At 42.4% G+C, this 17809-nt stretch overlaps 1 protein-coding gene across 1 annotated transcript in view; it reads left to right on the forward strand.

Moving 5' to 3' along the window:
• The window catches only part of ABCC4 (ATP binding cassette subfamily C member 4), a 248047-nt gene extending 231160 nt beyond the window's left edge, over positions 1-16887 (forward strand). Inside the window, exons 30-31 of the mRNA XM_059144719.1 lie at positions 3349-3483; positions 15139-16887. Coding sequence (XP_059000702.1) covers positions 3349-3483; positions 15139-15246 — 243 coding nt within the window. The 3' untranslated portion in view covers positions 15247-16887. The remainder of the gene's footprint in view (positions 1-3348; positions 3484-15138) is intronic.
• The last annotated feature ends 922 nt before the right edge of the window (positions 16888-17809 follow it).

Below are 17809 nucleotides of genomic sequence, written 5' to 3' on the forward strand. Positions count from 1 at the left end.
CAGGGACCTGGCCCTCTGAGTCTCTGTCCCTGGTCCTGCAATCCCCGGATCCCATCACCTTAGTCCCAGTGCCAGCCACACCCCAGAGTCCTCTCAGCTACGCTACTGGGCAGTCACGCCGTCATGCCCCATATTTAGTTTCCTTTGTATTTCACTCGGAGTCCACATGTATCTTGCATGTCCTACATACCAAGGACAACGCCGCGGTGTGGAGATGCAACAGTGGAAAGGGAAACCATGGCCTCCTGCCCTTAAGGAGCTGACAGGCTCAACTCCAGACCTCTCGACCCATGTTCTCTGTCTCTGGAATGACCCCTCTCCACCCCCCAGCCCCACTGCTGCATGTCCAAGCCCCCCCCCCCTTCTTTCAGGCTCGGCTTCGCACGCTTTCTCCATCTTGAAGCTTGTCCTCAGAACCCGTGGCCAGAAGTCACCTCTTCTGCTATCAAACTCCCCCTTGTGCTTTTTTTTTTTTTCCTTGCCTTTATTGACATTTGAGGACTTTTTTCTCTTTCTCTCAGTATAGATTCCAGAAAATCAGGGGTTGTGACTTATATATCTTTGGCCTCCCGCATAGCATAACTCATAATGACATGAATGCAGTTAAGTATGCAAGAGGTGTTTGCTGAATAAATTCAGGAATTAATGAAAGATTACTTATTTTCCTCAAATGTGTTTTTGGCGTGTATTACTTGCGCTTTATTCATCCTAAAAGTTTCATAAAATTGGTTTTCTTTTTCTGTGAGTATCTGCCAGGGACACAGTAAATAATTTGAGCCCTGAGCATAATAAAAATGCAGTGGAAAGCGGACAGGGGGAAGTGTTTACGTTTATAGGCATATTTTCCTAAATTATAAAAAGTTAATCTATGATACTATCCATAAGGAATGGTATCTTAGAAAATTGAATGTTAAAATTCTCATCTCCCTTATTTTGCTTTCTGATAATAAATAATCCAAGTGTCTTTCTCTGGGAAAGAATAGGGATTCTGGGTTTGAATCCCACCTCCGCTCTCTTTTTGATTTTGTAGCCTGAGCCAAATGACTCAACACAGTAGCGCCTCAGTCTTTATCTCTGCCTGTGGGTTTCTGGACACAATGTGTCTTGCTCAGCTTGGAATTCCCTGTTCCTAGAATAGTGCTTTTGGTATTGGGTGTCAGTATTTCTTGGGTGGGTAGATGGATGGAAGGATGATGGCTGGGAGAGTGGAAGGTAAGAAGGAAGGAATGATAAGTGGGTGGATGGAAGGAAGGAAGGGCAAGGAAAGGAATTAAGTACCTTGTCCACCTTGAGATTTAACAATGATGTCTCTAAAGCATGTAGTACAATGAGTGTTGAATCCACAGCTGTTTTTATCCTTTTCAAATTCAAAAGATCACTATTTTAGTTATGGGATGGTGTTTTTTTTTTTTTTTTCATCTTAAGGTAGTCATTCTTTGTTACATTGCTTTTATATTTACTATTTATAAGGCTCAAAGTATTTTGACCCAAATAGCCTTTTGGTAATTGATATTGTTAATCCTGTTGCTTTTTTGAAAGTACAAATTTTTTTTCTGGCTCTGCCTTTTCAGATACTGGTCAAGTCTGGGAACTAGTCATCTCCGCGACATTTGTGTGTTTTCAGACAATATGAGAGGAAATGGAAAATTTACTATTCACTCAAATGTGAATAGAGTAGGAAGTTGGACAAGGACAAATATCAGTAATACTTTCATTCCGTTAAAAATTAGGTGAAGTCTTTATAGTCGGAGAACTCATTTTCTGCCAAGTCTGAATCGTTTTGTTTTTTTTTTAAAGTCGTTGCTTTTGCAAGAATATAAAGTTCTTCATTGTATGAAGTAATTTGATTCACTTATTTACTTAGTCTTCAAGCATGAGAGAAACCTGTATTTTACAATGGCTTTTTCTCTTCTTCAACATCAGGAGGAGTGGTTATGCTCTCTAATGCTATGCTTAAGTAAAATTACACATTCGGGGCATCTAAATTGGCATGCCAAATTATAGGACATTTTAATTATTATGTGGATGTGACAGATTCAATTATTCTTGAACTCTTTTGAGAAAGCTGCCCTTAGCAGTGATTCACAGAAGTAAACAAAAGATTAACAGGAAAATGCCCTTTATGAGACTTAATACATGTTTCTGATTAAATACCATGGGACGGAATTAACTGCAGTCCCTAGATGTGGACAAACAGCCCACGTCCTGCTTGGAGTTCCTGCCGAATCCCCTTAAGATAAATTTACTCTAAATACCACCGAAATGATGAAGTACCACTTAGCATCAGGACTGTTTTCCTAGGTACATCATTTGGGGCCAATTGTCTCAGCCTCTTTCTTCCCTCCCCGACCATTAACCAGAGCTACTAATAAGTAGAAATGGAGAGTTAAGAGCCCCTTCCTCTCCCTTTCAGTTTCCAATTAGTGGACATATTAATGAGCAGTAAAGTGGCTGAAAGGCCGGCCCTCGGAAGAAAGAGAGAAAAGGAAGTGGGGAAGATAACTGTGAAAACAATACTCAGATCTTCTGTAACTGAGATTGGGCTGCCCCCGTGGACTGTGCGGGCCATGATCGCTGGAATTTGGAGCTCAGTTTCTTAATTACTTCTTTAGTCTTATCCAGAGAGAAAATTGGATTTCTAGAGATTTCTTCTATGCGGAACAATTAGGCTAAAAGCTGCTTAGGTGGCAGCTCTTTGAGCCGGTCTTTCACTCCTAGAATAATAAGCTCCAACGAAAGCCAACTTCAAGATGCCCCTTACTCTCGCCGATGGGAGCATTTTGTCCCCTCTTACGGCTGCCCTATTCCAGGACCCTAAAGAAATTCCAGAAGAACTGTCTTCTTTTCCAGATACTGCTCAGATCCTGTCAAGGCCGCTCGGCAGTGAATCTGCCGTCAGGTCACCTCCGTCTGGTCTGGATGACATCACCCTACTTTTTAGATAAATTGATTTTGATTTTCTTAAATCAAGAAATTTCCCAGGTCTGAATGTATGTATAAATGGCCCTCAAAGCTCAGAGTCTGAGAGCTAAATGCACTAACTAATAACAACCCAAAATGCCTTTGGCGGAATATAAAATGCCACAGGACTGCTGAGTGCCCATAATCACAGTCTAAAACTTTCATTTTCTTCCTTTCCTATAACATTATAATAATAAAAGGTCGGGCCAGGCCTTTGTCTGCCTAGTAAAACAGGGTTATCAAACCATTTAAACACCAGCCAGGCCTACCACCCAAATGGATGTTCCCTATTCTCCTTCGCCTGCCCCTTTCCGAAATATTGTCTGAGTTATAATAGGTGACTGCAAAACATTGTGCGCTAATGGGTTTCTTTCTGCTGATTAACAGGTTTTGGATTCAGGAAGACTGAAGGAGTATGATGAACCCTATGTTTTGCTGCAGAATGAAGAAAGCCTGTTTCACAAGATGGTACAGCAGCTGGGCAAGGCAGAAGCTGCTGCCCTCACCGAAACAGCAAAACAGGTGAGCCCGCCGCAAGGAGTGGTAATTAAAGTTCATCGCAGCCGTTCACCCTCGCAATCTGGCACCAGGGGTGCCGTAACAAGCACCCTGTGCCCTTTTCAATTATAAGCCTTCAGAGACAACGCTTCATGACTGGGTCTTAACAACATGTCCCGGGTTGAAGTCAGGTCTGCTGAGAATCGGCAGAATCGGTGGGGGAGAGGGGAGCCACAGGTGTGCAGGGTTACTTGTGCCCGCAGTTCGGGATGCTCAGGTGCACGGGCACATGGGGGCGCTTGGGTGCATGGGCAGGTGGGCCTGTTCTGTACACTGTGGGTTGCTCAGGTGCGCCGGCCTCTGTGCCCACCTGCAGAGAGAGACCAGATTCTAAAGATTTCCCATGTTCGATTCTGGGGGGTACAGATTCTCCTGTGGCACAGAATGTCCGTGTTTTGCAGACCAGTTACATTTCAATCTAGCGGCTGCCCACCTCTGACATGCAAATGTGGTCAAGGCACGTCCAGGATATTTGGAAGAGTTTGGGGAAAAAGAAATATGGGATATTTTCGGTCTAGTCTAGAAAGAGCCAGTTCTAGAAAAATCCAGCTATGTGTAGGTGGCTTTTCTGTTTCATGATTTGTAAAGAAAACTGCATGATATGGGTACTTCCTGCCCAGGTTCCTCCCTGATTCTTGGTTGTTTAGAATCAGGCCTTGTTCCAAAACCTGTGCTTCTTCTGCCTTGTGGAGGATGAATTCGCCGTTTGAATGATCAAGAATCTGTACTGTCTTAATGCTGTAGTCTGAGTGGTGCTTGAAGGTTTACAAAGCATTTTTATAGAGATGATGGGTGTGAAAGTACCAAGCACTGTGTTTGGTGAGAAAAAGGTGCTCAGTGAATAACATTCAGATTATCTGGTATCTTTCTAATAACAGTATTGAAGGATCTCATTGTACAGGTGTGATGTGAAAACTGAGGGCTGCTTTCAGGGACTTAAGCTATTGTCTGGCATCACTTGTAACTTTCTGATACAAGGTGGGAATTGGATTGATAGAAACATAGAAGAAAGAAAGGAAAATCAGGTGTTCTTGCCATTTGAGATGCATGGAACCAACAGTCTTCTGAGGTTTCCCATCAGAAGTCTTCATCTGGGGCATTTTAATTACGGATACATTTTTCTTTTTACTTTATTTATTTATTTATTTGCACTTCCCAGATTTTCACTGTGGGGAGAAATTACTTGTGTAATATCTTAAGTATCTGGAGGAAATCTGTCCTAGGATTTAATAGTACTTGCGTATAAGAGATTTATCTAAAACACAGCTTGAATTCTCTTCTGTCCCTGCTTCATCTCACCCGTCCTTAGAAACGAAGATCTGTGCTTCCATTATTTATAAGGGATTCCTTTGAATTCTGCTTTCGTCCTCAAAAACTATTCAGTAAATGTATGTATGTGTGCACAGTACTGTGCTGGGAACTCACGTGTCAGAGTTGTGCCTTAGTCATCTCCGGTATATACCCTTGAACTGAGAAGAGCAGAGATTTTCCGTCTATGTGCTGAGCCTCTGGAGCCGCAGGATGAGGCTTAGATGTCACATGCCATGCCCTGTAGCCTGCTAGAGCTTGTCTCTTCCTGGTGCTGATTTAAGAGGCTGAGATTTCGAGAGGGGAAGGACATTGCTTGAATTCACACAGCTGGCTGAATAACTAGGAGATTCAGAGTTCAAACCGAGGGTCAGGGACAAGGAAATCTGTACCCTGAACTTTTCATAAATACCTACATTGTATGTGAAGGTAGAGACGCTACACTTGGAGCCCTGTGTTGCTTTTATGCCTGAAATGCAGAGTGTTTTCATCTAGTGTCTCCCAGGGAGCCCTTCCCTCCTAATACCCAGTCAGTCAGTCACTGGGGATCCCCTGTATCATCTACTCATGAAACAGCCAGGAATCTCACAAACCCCTTTGTTCTTTGACCTCAGGCAGTTCACATCAAACAGATGGGTCCCCACCTACGTGTCAAAGCCTCCATCTTAAAAATGTGTTATCACTGTATATTATCAAGACGTTGAGTAATGAGAAATAAATCACAGATAGTTCCAGATAACATAAGACAGTATATATTTGAACACCCTCGCTTTACAAATGAGGAAACTAAGGCCCCTTATAAGGAAGATAGCCCTAACTTACGTTAACTCTAGTTTGTAGCAGACACAGAAGTAGAAATCTGTCCTTTTAACATGTTTTAGTGCAAGTGTAAGGTACGTACAGAAATGTTCATAGGTAGCAGAGTTAGAAATCTTGTGGTACCTAGTCCAGTAATCATACACCTCATTTAACAATATTAATGGTGTTACATTTGGGTAGTTCTCTGTGTGTATTTCTTGCTCTATTATATTTTTTAAATTTAAATTGAGTTAATTAACATATAGTGTATTACCCAGTTACCCAATCCCCCTACTGTTCTCCCTTCCGGCAAAGCTCAGTTTGTTTCCTGTGGTTAAGAGTCTCTTACGGTTTACCTTCCTCTCTGATTTTGTCTTGTTTTTATTTTTCCCTCCCTTCTATGATCTTCTGTTTCATTTCTCAAATTCCACATATGAGTGAGATCTAGTTCCATGCATGTCATTGCAAATGGCATGATTCCCCCCCTTTTTGATGGCTGAATAATATTCCATTGTGTGTGTGTATGTATATATTATACATACACACAATGGAATATTACACACCACACACACACACACACACACACACTACATCTTCTTTATTTACTCAGCTGTCAATGGACATCAGGACTCTTTCCATCGATTGGCTATTGTGGGCATCACTACTATGAACATTTGGGTGCATGTGCCCCTTCGGATCACTGCATTTGTATCCTTGGGGTAAATACATAGTAGAGCAATTGCTGGGTCGTAGGATAGCTCTATTCTCACCTTTGAGGAACCTCCATACTGTTTTCCAGAATGGCTGAACCAGCTTGCAGTCTCCTATTTGGGCCCTTCTTGATCATTTATCTTACACGGCTCTCACATGTATGATTTCATTTCATCCTCATGGCGGTTCTTTCTTATCCCAAATCTCAGTTCATGGATGAGGAGAATGGATCAAGGACTCACCTGGGGCCACAGAGCTGGTCAGTGGAGAGCAGAGGGCGAATTGCTGGGTGGGGCAGAGAGCTGCTCCGGTCCATGTGTTAAGTTTCAAAACCCTGCTTCTTTTCTTATGAGGTGTCCAATGTGAGGCCAGGTTCTCCTAAAGGCAGAACATCCCCGTGGGATTTCAGTACTGCCACTGGCTCAGATCCAGTCTCTGGAGAGATGTAAGGACATACATGCCCCAGTTCTCACCCCATTTGAGTATCTTCTTGACATTACTTCTGCATATGCTTGGTCTTCTTAGAACAGGTGGTCAGATGGTCAGCTTTTTAAAATGTGTGAGCATCGAATATCAGTGCATCGCAGAGAATGATAACAGCAGGCAGATTAGCGTAAGTCAACAAGCCTTCCACTCCTAAGAGACTGGAGTTCATTCCTTTGACAAGAAAACTCAGCATCTAGGAAAAGGGACTTCCAAGTCATGTTTTCTTGACATATAGATATTTTTCTGAAAATATTGGTGTAGGCAGGCTTAATCATTCTCTGATTGACCCTCATAAATGAGCCATGAAATAGTAGAGAAAGTATTTTTTAGGTACATAAAGCTGAAAGGTGCATTAGTGTCTTAAAGCAACAGAAATGTATTTCTCACAGTTCTGGAATCTGGAATTTTGAAACAAGGTGTCTCAGGGTTGGTCTCTGAAACATCTCTCATTGGCTTGTAGGTGGCCATCTTCTCCCTTTGTCTTAGCGACATGGTCTTCCCTCTGTGTGTATCTGTGTCCTAACCACCTCTCATACGGGTACCAGTCAGAATAGATTAGGACCCACCGATGTGACCTCATTTTAACTTAACTGACCCTATGTTCACATACCAGTCCCATTCTGACGTATTGAGGGGTTAAGATTTCAACATAGAAATTTTGAGAGGACACAGTTCATCCCATAACCAAGGGTGAATGCCCATCATTCATTCTCTTCCATGGTGAAACAGACCTAATTAAGGTTTTTTGGAGTTTTTTGTTCCCAGTGTGTAACAGGTGCCATTTTATCCATTTGTGAAATCACCAGATACAGCCCCAAAGTCAGGAAATCCTGATATCCTACGCCCTATAAGCCTGGACCCAGTTGGAACAGATGGAAGAAATGCTCAGCAGCCCCATGGTCCTGTATGTCTTCTAAGATCCCTGAGCCTCTCGGGGTCCTTATTTGCTGTGCTGGGGTTACAGTACTGCCTCACTCATCGTGCTCTTACTACAAGGACCAGATGAGATGGTGTATACTTACCTGCTTTGAAGAATACAGAGCATTTTACAATTAGAAGAGACTTATCTCTCAACGATCAGAGGAGGATTGGTTTCTTCAAGGCTGTTGATGGAACCCTTATCTTTCTGTAATAACAAAAGAAGTACCCAAAGTTCTTCTAGGTAGCTTTAGGGACTCTTTAATGGTTAAAATTTATTTTTAATAATAGGGTTTTTGTTTTTCCACAGATGATACAAGCTAGTGCCACAAAATTCAGAAACTTAGCTGTTTTTAAAAAGAGTTGTTCTAGTTTATAAATAAAATGTAAGTCCTCTGCCCTCACCTGTCGTGACTTGGCTCCGCCCTCAGGAGGGACCTTTGGCACCACTTGGGACCGTCCAGTTGTGTGAACACAAACTTGTGCACAGCCAGCCTTTCTGTGTTTGAAGCACCAGTGACTGCCATGTTTTCCTTTTTCATTTACTCTCTCCAATTATATAAATGCATGTAGTTATCTCATTCTTTTTATTTGTTTATTTTTATTAACATACAATGTATTATTTGCCCCAGGGGTACAGGTCTGTGAATCATCAGGCTTACACATTTTATCTCATTCTTTTTAATGGCTGCCTAGTATTTATGCTTTCTCTGCTCCTTTCTCCCCATTTTTCCTTCTAATTAAGTTAATTGTTTTCTGGGTTTTTTCCTCCAGAGAATACACTCACAGATTTACTTAACTGATTCTTATATTTTGTGTTACAATTCATCACTTACTGCTTTTATATCCTTTAATTCCTTCCTTCTGTGCTTTATACTGTTGTGGTTTCTTGACTGCATTTGTTTTCATTCTTTCTTACTCATTCATACAGATATTTTAAGACAGTGAACTTTTCTCTGAATACTGTTCTGGCTAAATGTGATAGGTCCTGAAATATAGTGCTTTTGTCATAGAAAAGTTTTTATATATAAATCTACAATTTTGGTTTTAGTTTTTACTTTGGTCCAAGAATTATTTGAGAAAGAGGTCTTTAAAACTTCCTTGTGATGGGGAGGTTGGTTTTTTCTGTTTTCTGTTTTACCCATCAACATTGATATTCATTGCCTTGTGATCACAAAGTTGTCTGCGCTGTTTCTACCCCAAACCAGTGTTTTGTAACACTTTTTTGTGTTCTAATATATGGCAATTTTGGTGAATGTTCTTTGGGCATATGAAAAGATGGGCTGTTGTCTGTTTAAGGTATAGCATTTGATAACTTTTAATTAGATTTGCCTTGTTGACTGTATTGTTTAGGTACGTCTTCTCTGCCCTTATTTGGTCCATTTGATGTGACTTAGGGAGGTCACATAAGGTTAGTCTCATAAAGAGGTTTCCACTTTTTAATTCTTCTTATTTTTTGGTAATTTGGATAATTAACCACCATTTTTTGGTAATTTTGATGCTATGATATTTTAGTCTACATATATTCATGACCTGGGTTTTTGCTATGAACTATATTTTCTACTATTTAAAAGTGCTTTTCTTTCTTAGAAATGCACCTGACCCTGAATGCGGGCTGTTTCAAAATTGCAGTTGAGTTGCTTTTCACTTTGTTTTCAATGTTTTCATATGTCTTTGTCTTTTAGTATCAGATTATAAATATATCTCCTGCAAATGGCATGTGGTTCAGTTTAGCTCTGAGATTCAGTCTTAGCCCCCTGCCTTTTTAACAGATGAATTTAGTCCATTTACATTTATTGAGATTATAGGTGTATTTTATCTTATATTAGGTTTTCAGCTTTTAGTGTTCTCTTTTAAAACTTTTCAATTAGTATGTATTTCTTTTTTAGTTTTTGTTTTTGTTTAATTTTTGAGTAATCTCCACCCAACATGGGGCTGGAATATGTGATCCTGAGATCAGGAGTTGCAGGCTCTAATTGACTGAGCCAGCCAGGCACCTCTATTTTTTTTTTTTTTTTCTTTGCTCATTGTTTTATGTCTGTACTTTACACTTCTTCTAGGAACACTTTATTATTATTGATTCCCCATTGTGAACAATGACAACATCTCTTCCCTCTCTCTACCAGATTTTAGTTGTCTAAATAGCTTCCCTTCTATTCTACTATTTACCTTCAAATCTTTAAAAATACTTAAGCCCTGGATGCATGGGCAGCTCAGTCATTAAGCATCTGCCTTGAGTGCTGGTCATGATCTCAGGGTTCTGGAATAGAGCCCCGCATCGGGCTCCCTGCTCAGCGGGAAGGCCACTTCTCCTTCTCCCATTCCCTCTGCTTGTGTCAGCTTTCTCGCTTTGTCACTCTCTGTCAAATAAAATCTTTTAAAAAAATATTTAAACCCCCTTATTTTACTTACTTACTTGTTTAAAATGCTACTTTCTCCATCTCTTACTTGGCTAAACTCTGTCCTCTAGCATTTTGTCTTTCAGACTTGGGGTTGTGAGATCCATTCGTGGGGCTGTGAAATCTGTTTAGTCAGTCATCACTAGCTTGTCTTAAAATATGAGATACCAAAGAATGGAATGGGAGAAAAAGAACAGTGTAATAGTAAATACTTCTTGGAAGTTCCTTCAGCATAGGTGTTGATTCCTACTGAGTTTCAGTGAATATGGAAAGTACATACAATTGTGGTGACAGTAAAAATAAAAGGATTGGAAAACGGAGCTCTCTACCATCTTAAAGGAGGGCTCATTGGAGTTAGAATCCGTGACTTTACCACGTGTATGAAGTATTTGCTGCGTCTCTAATTTAAATGTTCTGGTTATAAAATGCTTGGGTCACACTTTCTTTCACTTAGTATGCTATAAATTTTGCCCCGACATTGTTTATTCATAGGGAGATGTCCAAGGCCAAGTTAGAAGTAACTCGATCTTCTTTCCTGGATGCCTGAAGGACTCTTTCTTTATTATGAAGGCACGTAGTTTTTCCTGGGGTATTCTGTACTCTTCAGGTCCCTAGCTCAAAGTCTTTTATTTCTGGAGGTTACCTAAATGATAGCTTTGAAGTATTTGTTTTGTTTTGGGTTTGTTTGTTTTATTTTTGGTTGGAGTTTCCTCTTTTTAAGTATCTGTTGTGTGTGTGTTTTATCTGGCCTTTGTGTTATAAAGCTATTTTCTCCTTGATCCTTTTAATTCTTTATAAATTCCTAATTATGCTTGCTTTCTCAATCCTGTCCTCCATGTCTCATCCTGTTTGTTTCCAGCCATGGCTCAGTCACTTTGGGCTACATCTCTACCATTGTCATTTCTGTGATTTTTTTTTTTTAAGATTTTATTTATTTATGTGACAGAGATTACAATTAGGCAGAGAGGCAGACAGGGAGAGAGAGAGAGGAGGAGGCAGGCTTCCGGCTGAACAGAGCCCAATGCAGGGCTCGATCCCAGGACCCTGGGATCATGACCTGAGCTGAAGGCAGAGGCTTTAACCCACTGAGCCACCCAGGCGCCCCCTGTAATTCTTTTATAGTCTCCTTCCCTTCACTTCTGGCCCAAGGCAACTCCTGGTTCATCATTTTGTGTTGCTGCGCCATATTTCCAAACTCCCAAACTTCTGTTGTCCTCAGGTTGATTGTTCTGTTTGCTTTGAATGTATTGCATTGTCTATTTTATATAATTTTCATCTGTTTATTTGTTTTTGGGTTTTGTTTTTTTGTTTGTTTGTTTTTTTGCCGTATGTTTATCTTCTTCCTTTTCCTCACTTTTTTGGGGTATATTTTACAGATTGTGTACTAATATATTTGTTGTTGTTGTTGTTATTCTGACTACTCACCTTGGAATTGAGTTTTTCCTGGACCATATATTTAGGGTGGTGCTGACTAGGGCACTGTCTCAGACTAAGGGGAATTCTCTCCTTAACATAGAAACTCCTTCCTTATGACCCAGAGAAAGAATGTGAGTGTGTGAGTGTGTGTGTGTGTGTGTGTGTGTGTGTGTGTGTGTAAGAGAGAGAAATTGAAAATGCGTGTTCACTTCGCCTGTCCTTCTTCCTCCCTAGCCTGCAGAGATGGGCAGTCACTTGCGTTTCTGTATTTCTCTTCTCTGAGGGCTTCGTCACTGTGCGTGCTTCAGGCAGAGATGGTGATTCTGGTCGGTTCCTCGCCGACATGCCTTAGAAGTCACCAGTTAGTTGGAAACCTGTGCTTTCCCACGATGGCCGAGCTCTTCCGTAGCTCTCCCTCTTCTGGCTTAACTAGCCCCACAGGATCCAGCGGCATATGGTAGCCCATCCGATATCTTGCCATTTGGGATTTCCGAGGACTCCTGAGTTCATCAGAGATGGGCTGCTTTCTCGTCTGGCAGCACCCTTGCTGCCTGGGGTGATTTCTGAGAGGATAAGGGGAGGGGGTGTCCACTTCCATGGTGAAAGAGGTCTTCTATGGCTCTCCAGTACTTTTTTTTTTTTCCTTAAAGAATTTCTTTATTTGACAGAGAGTGAGAGAAGGAGAGAGAGCACAAGCAGGGGGAGCAGCAGAGAGAGAGGGGGAAGCAGGCTTCTCGCCCAGCAGGGAGCCCGATGCGGGACTCGATCCCAGGACCCTGGGATCATGACCTGAGCCGAAGGCAGAGGTTTAACCCACCGAGCCACCCAGGTGCCCCTCTCCAGTACTCTTGAACCTTGCTGACACGCCTGCCAGCGTATACCCCGGAGTTAGACCTGGTGTAAAGACGAGTTGGAGAGTTCCTGGCCTGGAGCCAGGCCTGGGCAGTGTCATGAGAATGAATGAAGGACCTGGAGCCAGAACTGAGCTGAACTGAAGCCTTCTGGAGGCGACGGCAGTAAAGCTCCGTGGCTGGCCTTCGTCCGCGCCCAGGGAAGCTTTTATCGCTCTGTTGCTTTTAGTGGGATCTGATTCCGAGGTTCCTGCTTCATTGACCCGTGGGAGTGACACACTCAGTGACACACTTTGTCTCAGCCTCCATCCGAGGGACTGTAATGACCCAAACCCAGGAGAAGGAGTGGAGAAGGGACGAGAAACCCGGTCCTCCCTGGTCTTGCTGTCCTCCTGTCCTGCCTTCGAGCTCTTAAGGGCATCGCTGCCTTGATGCGTCCCAACTCTCTGGAGCTGGCATTGTTACTGCCCCTTCGGACAAGTGGAGAAACTGAGACAGAACGGGGCAGTCAGCAGTCAGCGTCAGGGCTGCACCGTGTGTCATTTTTCACACCTCTCTGCCTCCCCGGTGACTCTGTTCCCCGAACGGGAGGCGTCCCAGCTGTTTTGTTTTCCTCACTCAAGTGTGGTGCTGCTGCTCTCCTCCATGGACCCGGGGTGGGGGGTTTGGGGAGGCCCCACTCAGAGCGGCCTCGTCATCACACCTGCCACTTAACCGTGGCGTGTCTTTCATCAGCCGTTGGTAGCCGGTAATTAGTCCCTGGGAGGTAAGTCGCTGTCTCACTTCGCAGGTGAGGCAGCCCCTATGGAGAGGGCAGGAGCGATTTTTTTTTCCCAGGATCAGCAGGGAGTCCCAGAGAGAGACCGTGGACATGGGTCTCCCCATCCCGGGCTCAGCCTGCGGCTGGGGGCCCCTTCCTCCAGCTGCCTCCATCGCCCACCTGGGGCACAGGATCTTTCCCTGTCACCACTGTCATCGGAGTGTGCTCCCAAACACAGCAGCACAGGAGGAAATGAAGGTCGAGTCAAGGATTTAACGACGCGGGAAACTCTGCTTTCAGGGTTCAGTTTCAGGTTTTTCAGACCACGCGACTAAGACTGTTTCAACGAAGCCTTGCTAATAATGACGTTTTCTGCGCATTAAATGACATTGAGCGGGCTATGGGGAAAGGCATCGGCTTACTTGGGAGAGGACCGTCAAACAGCAGAAAATGAGGGTGTATTTTTCTCTTATTGGCTGATTTGAGTTTCAACAAGAAATAGCTGTTTCAGAGTACAGACATAGATCACCATACAAAATATGAGCTGCTTTGCATTTGCCAAAAAAAGATAAAAAATCACCACCCCAAAAGTGTTATTTTGAAATACTTGCATGATAATGGAAATAGCCTCCGATTTCACCCAGTGCGGTCCAAACATTCTTGAAGTCCTTCTTTTTCTCCTTAAGTGACATTTTAATATATAATATTTCAAAGGTAATGTTATTTTTGGAGTAGCAAGTATGCAAGCAGCAAGAGAGAAAGAAAGTACACTTAATCTGCAGATAGGTGTCCCAGCAATTTTCTTTTTTGTATGGGCAGCCCATTATCTGCCATGATAACTTTGTTGACAGCACCCACAAATGTGTTCGGAGCCTGGTTTTGTAAGATAGATCCAGGATCGTGCGACTAAGAGATCCAGATCAGAACACGTGTCAACCTTCAGATAGATGGTACATTTTCTGTTTTAAAGACTCAGACAAAACTTTTCACATTCTTCTTTGGGGGGAAAAAATTACATTTGAAGTCCTTTTTCACCCAAACCCATTTTGAGATAAGCGCTCACAAGTCTTGACATTATTCCATTTTGTTATGCGCACCTGTCAAGGAACTGAGATAGGATACAGCTACTAAAAACTGATGATTGCGGAACAGAGAAACTTGACAGCATTTCATTCCCTTTATGTTCTGATTATACATTTATCAGAAAACCTGTATCTCTTCTAGTTCAGCTAGAAATTGGTAGAATTCAAGAACTCAAAGGCTTGGCAAAGAACTGTCCTATTATTTGGTATCATCTTACATTTTAGAGAAGTTGCTTGGTTGAGTCATTGTTAAAGCTCTTGCTTCTCTTTTCATTATTGTCGCCCACTATCCACAGATCACATTTCTATAGGGCCCGGTAACTGCTTTGCTGCGCAAATTAAACGCTGGGATATTTCATACGTATACGCCAGCGTTTCAATGCTTGTCAATCAGAGTTTATAAAATATAGGGATTACAACCTGATATTAACATCCAAATCTATTGTGCTCATTTTATGTGTGAAAATGAGAAACCCTCGTACTGACACTAGATTCCTCGGCCTCTTTGTCACCCTGTTTTTAATTTATCTTCAGGTTTTGTGTCAGTAAAATGATTTTGCTTTATCAATTTAATGTAGTGATAAAATGTATCTGTGAATCAGAATGATCAGAAGCAAAAGGGGAGCTACAGGTTGTTTGGCATTAAGCCCAGCTCTGCTGAGGAGTTTAATCGGCTGCTTCCTTCATTGAAGGGAACAAGTCCCTGTTTTGGTTTTTGGTGTTTTGTTTTGTTTTGTTTTTTTGTTTTTTAATTATACCTCCACCAGCGGTGGGATGCCCTTCACGTGAAGACGTGGGCATAGACATGCATCGCCTTGGGGAGAAGGACTTGGAAACTTTTAAACATGTTCTTTTTACACCTGTCATTCTTCTTCTTCTTTTTTTTCTAGGAGTATTTCAAAAGGAATTACCCAGATATTACTCACAGAGACCACGTGATTATGAATGCTTCCAATGGACAGCCCTCAGCCTTCACTATTTTTGAGACAGCGCTGTGATCCTACCCCAACATCAAGTCTGTTCCAAAGGCATTTTGTATAGTTTCTGCACTGTGTAACTATATATTGTACTTTTTACACTAGCAAAAAATATTTTACACATACAAGATGTTTGGAGTTTTCCTCCGACTTCACTTGGTGATTTCAAGCTCGAGCAGGATGATGTACTATTTTTTTATTTATATATTATAGTTTGTTTGTTTTTTTCTTATCCAAATCACAGGTGCAGGACACCCGTAAAAGCTGTTAACCAGGTCTGGTGCCTTAAAGAGACGTCAGAGCCAAACCTCATTTTGTTAGGTATAAGACAAAGTTGTCACAGACTTTTCTTTTTCTTTTTTTACTGCCCTCCCAAATTACATATTACTTTCCAGTGATATCAGGGATTCTATTTACTTGAAGACTGTGTGAAGTTGCCGTTTTGTTTGGCCACTTCCTTTAACATCACGGAGATCCATTATTTCTCCCCAGAGGCCTCTGGTTGAAATCGTACAGATACAACTAATAGGACAAACTGAAAATACACTTTAAGGGACATTAGAGTGACCCCCTCCCAAAAAGGATATATGCTTGACACACAGGAGGGCGGTGTTTAATGACACGTGCTGAAAGACAAGGAAGAGAACATCATGCCTCTTCACCATGGGTGACTTGATCACGAAGAACACACATGTGACCATCGGTCACCTTCTGGATGTGCGCACCTCCACCACGGGCACCACTTCTGCCCCAGGGCTCAGTGTGGTGACATTTTCCGGAAAGACCCAACCACTAGCTATAATTCTGGATCACAGAGCAGTTGTCTTATCTGGATTTCTGGCTCACTGCCCCCTAACGGTCTGTTGACTAAAAGCCTTTTTGATTTAGCCTTTCTTGCCATCCTTGTTCTGCACACGCAGGCTTTCCTGACTTGGTGAGGAAGCCCAAACCTCTTCGGCAAAGATGGCAATGACTGTGCAGTGTGTTCTTGGGGTGCACCCAGGGGCTGCCCAGGTTATTCTCCTTGGGACCACTACTAGTGCTTCGTTTGGGTCTTTCTGATGAGCGACTCTGCAAACTGCTCTACTCTCCAGGCCTGCTGCACTTTATTTGAACCATGGGTCTTTTCGTTCTTCTGGATGGTGGCTCCGGTGCGTGAGTTCAGGTTGCTAAAGGTTTAACGGTTGCGGTTCTAAGTTGATGCTCGTGACCTCCAGGTGAAGGCGTGACCACCGTCGAGTTGCCTGTATTCATCGATACGCCCTCAATACAGCAGATCTGGGCACTCTTCAAAGAGAGAAACAGATGTTTCATACCATCAAGCCTTAAAAAGCACACCCAGCAAACTACACAAGATACACTGAGTGCAGTCGCTGTTGGACTCCTCGTATTTAGAAATGATAAGGTGAACGTCTAGTTCAGCAAGTCAGTAAGTCGTTCTGTAGTCGTGGGTAGTATTTCAGGAGACTGAAGGACAACAATGATGACAATGAGGTTTGTTAACACAGCGGAAATACTGGAAACGTGTATGTGCTTTTTTGGTCTCTAGAGGTGAAAGGCAGTTTAAAAAAAAAGTATCTATTTTATTTCTGTTTTAATGTCATAGCATTTTTTTTCTAATGAAACAAAATTCATTTGAAATAAATGACAGTTTTCATCTCCTTTCCGGGGTCTGTGTTTTGTTCTTAGAGGGATTACTGACTCATGTCCTTGCTGTTGAAAGCCAACGAGTTTTCCAGAGATCAAAAAATGTCTTCATTATCAACTGGTTCTCTTGGCTAACTAGATGTATCAAATATTCTAAGTTTAGCCAGGTGGGTTTCAGACAGGTTGAAACACCAGCCTGGTTGCATCCCTTCCAGGAAGGGATAGAGTATTAGCTTCTGCCCTAGGCTTGAACAAGTATTAAGTTGTTGAGGTTTTTGTTTTGTTTTTTTGAAAGGTGACTTAGCCCTGAACTAACAGGAAGCATTTATTGCTGCTACACTAAAACACTGTAGAACGTTGGTTCTCAAAGGGTGGTCCCCGGACCCACAGCATCAGCCTCACCTGGGAATTTGTCAGAAATGCAAATTTTTGTGTCCCTTCCCAGATCTACTGAATGAGAAACTGGTGGTGTGGACCAGGAATCTGTGTCTTAACAAACCCTTTGGGTGCTTCTGATACTAAAATCTGAGAACCAGGACCACAGAACATAAAGAACTAAGAGATCATTAAGAAAAACACAAGAAAAAAAAAGAAAAAGAAAAACACAGAAAGCCCAGTTAGAGGAATGGACTAGAGACCCAAAAATGTACCTTGCAAAAGAGAATATCCGAGTGACTGATAGCTAGAAATGTCTTACTCTTTATCAGTGACCAGGGAAATGCAAATTAAAGCCATGTCCAGCTAGCACTGGACATCCGCTAGCAGGCTACAATGAAAAAGCAACCCATCGGGGCGCCTGGGTGGCTCAGTGGGTTAAAACCTCTGCCTTTGCTCAGGTCATGGTCTCAGGGTCCTGGGATCGAGCCCCGCATCGGGCTCTCTGCTCAGCAGGGAGCCTGCTTCCCAGCCCCCCCACCACTGCTCCCTGCCTACTTGT

The sequence above is a fragment of the Mustela lutreola genome, chromosome 13 (assembly GCF_030435805.1).
Source record: "Mustela lutreola isolate mMusLut2 chromosome 13, mMusLut2.pri, whole genome shotgun sequence".
Classification (NCBI taxonomy): domain Eukaryota; kingdom Metazoa; phylum Chordata; class Mammalia; order Carnivora; family Mustelidae; genus Mustela; species Mustela lutreola.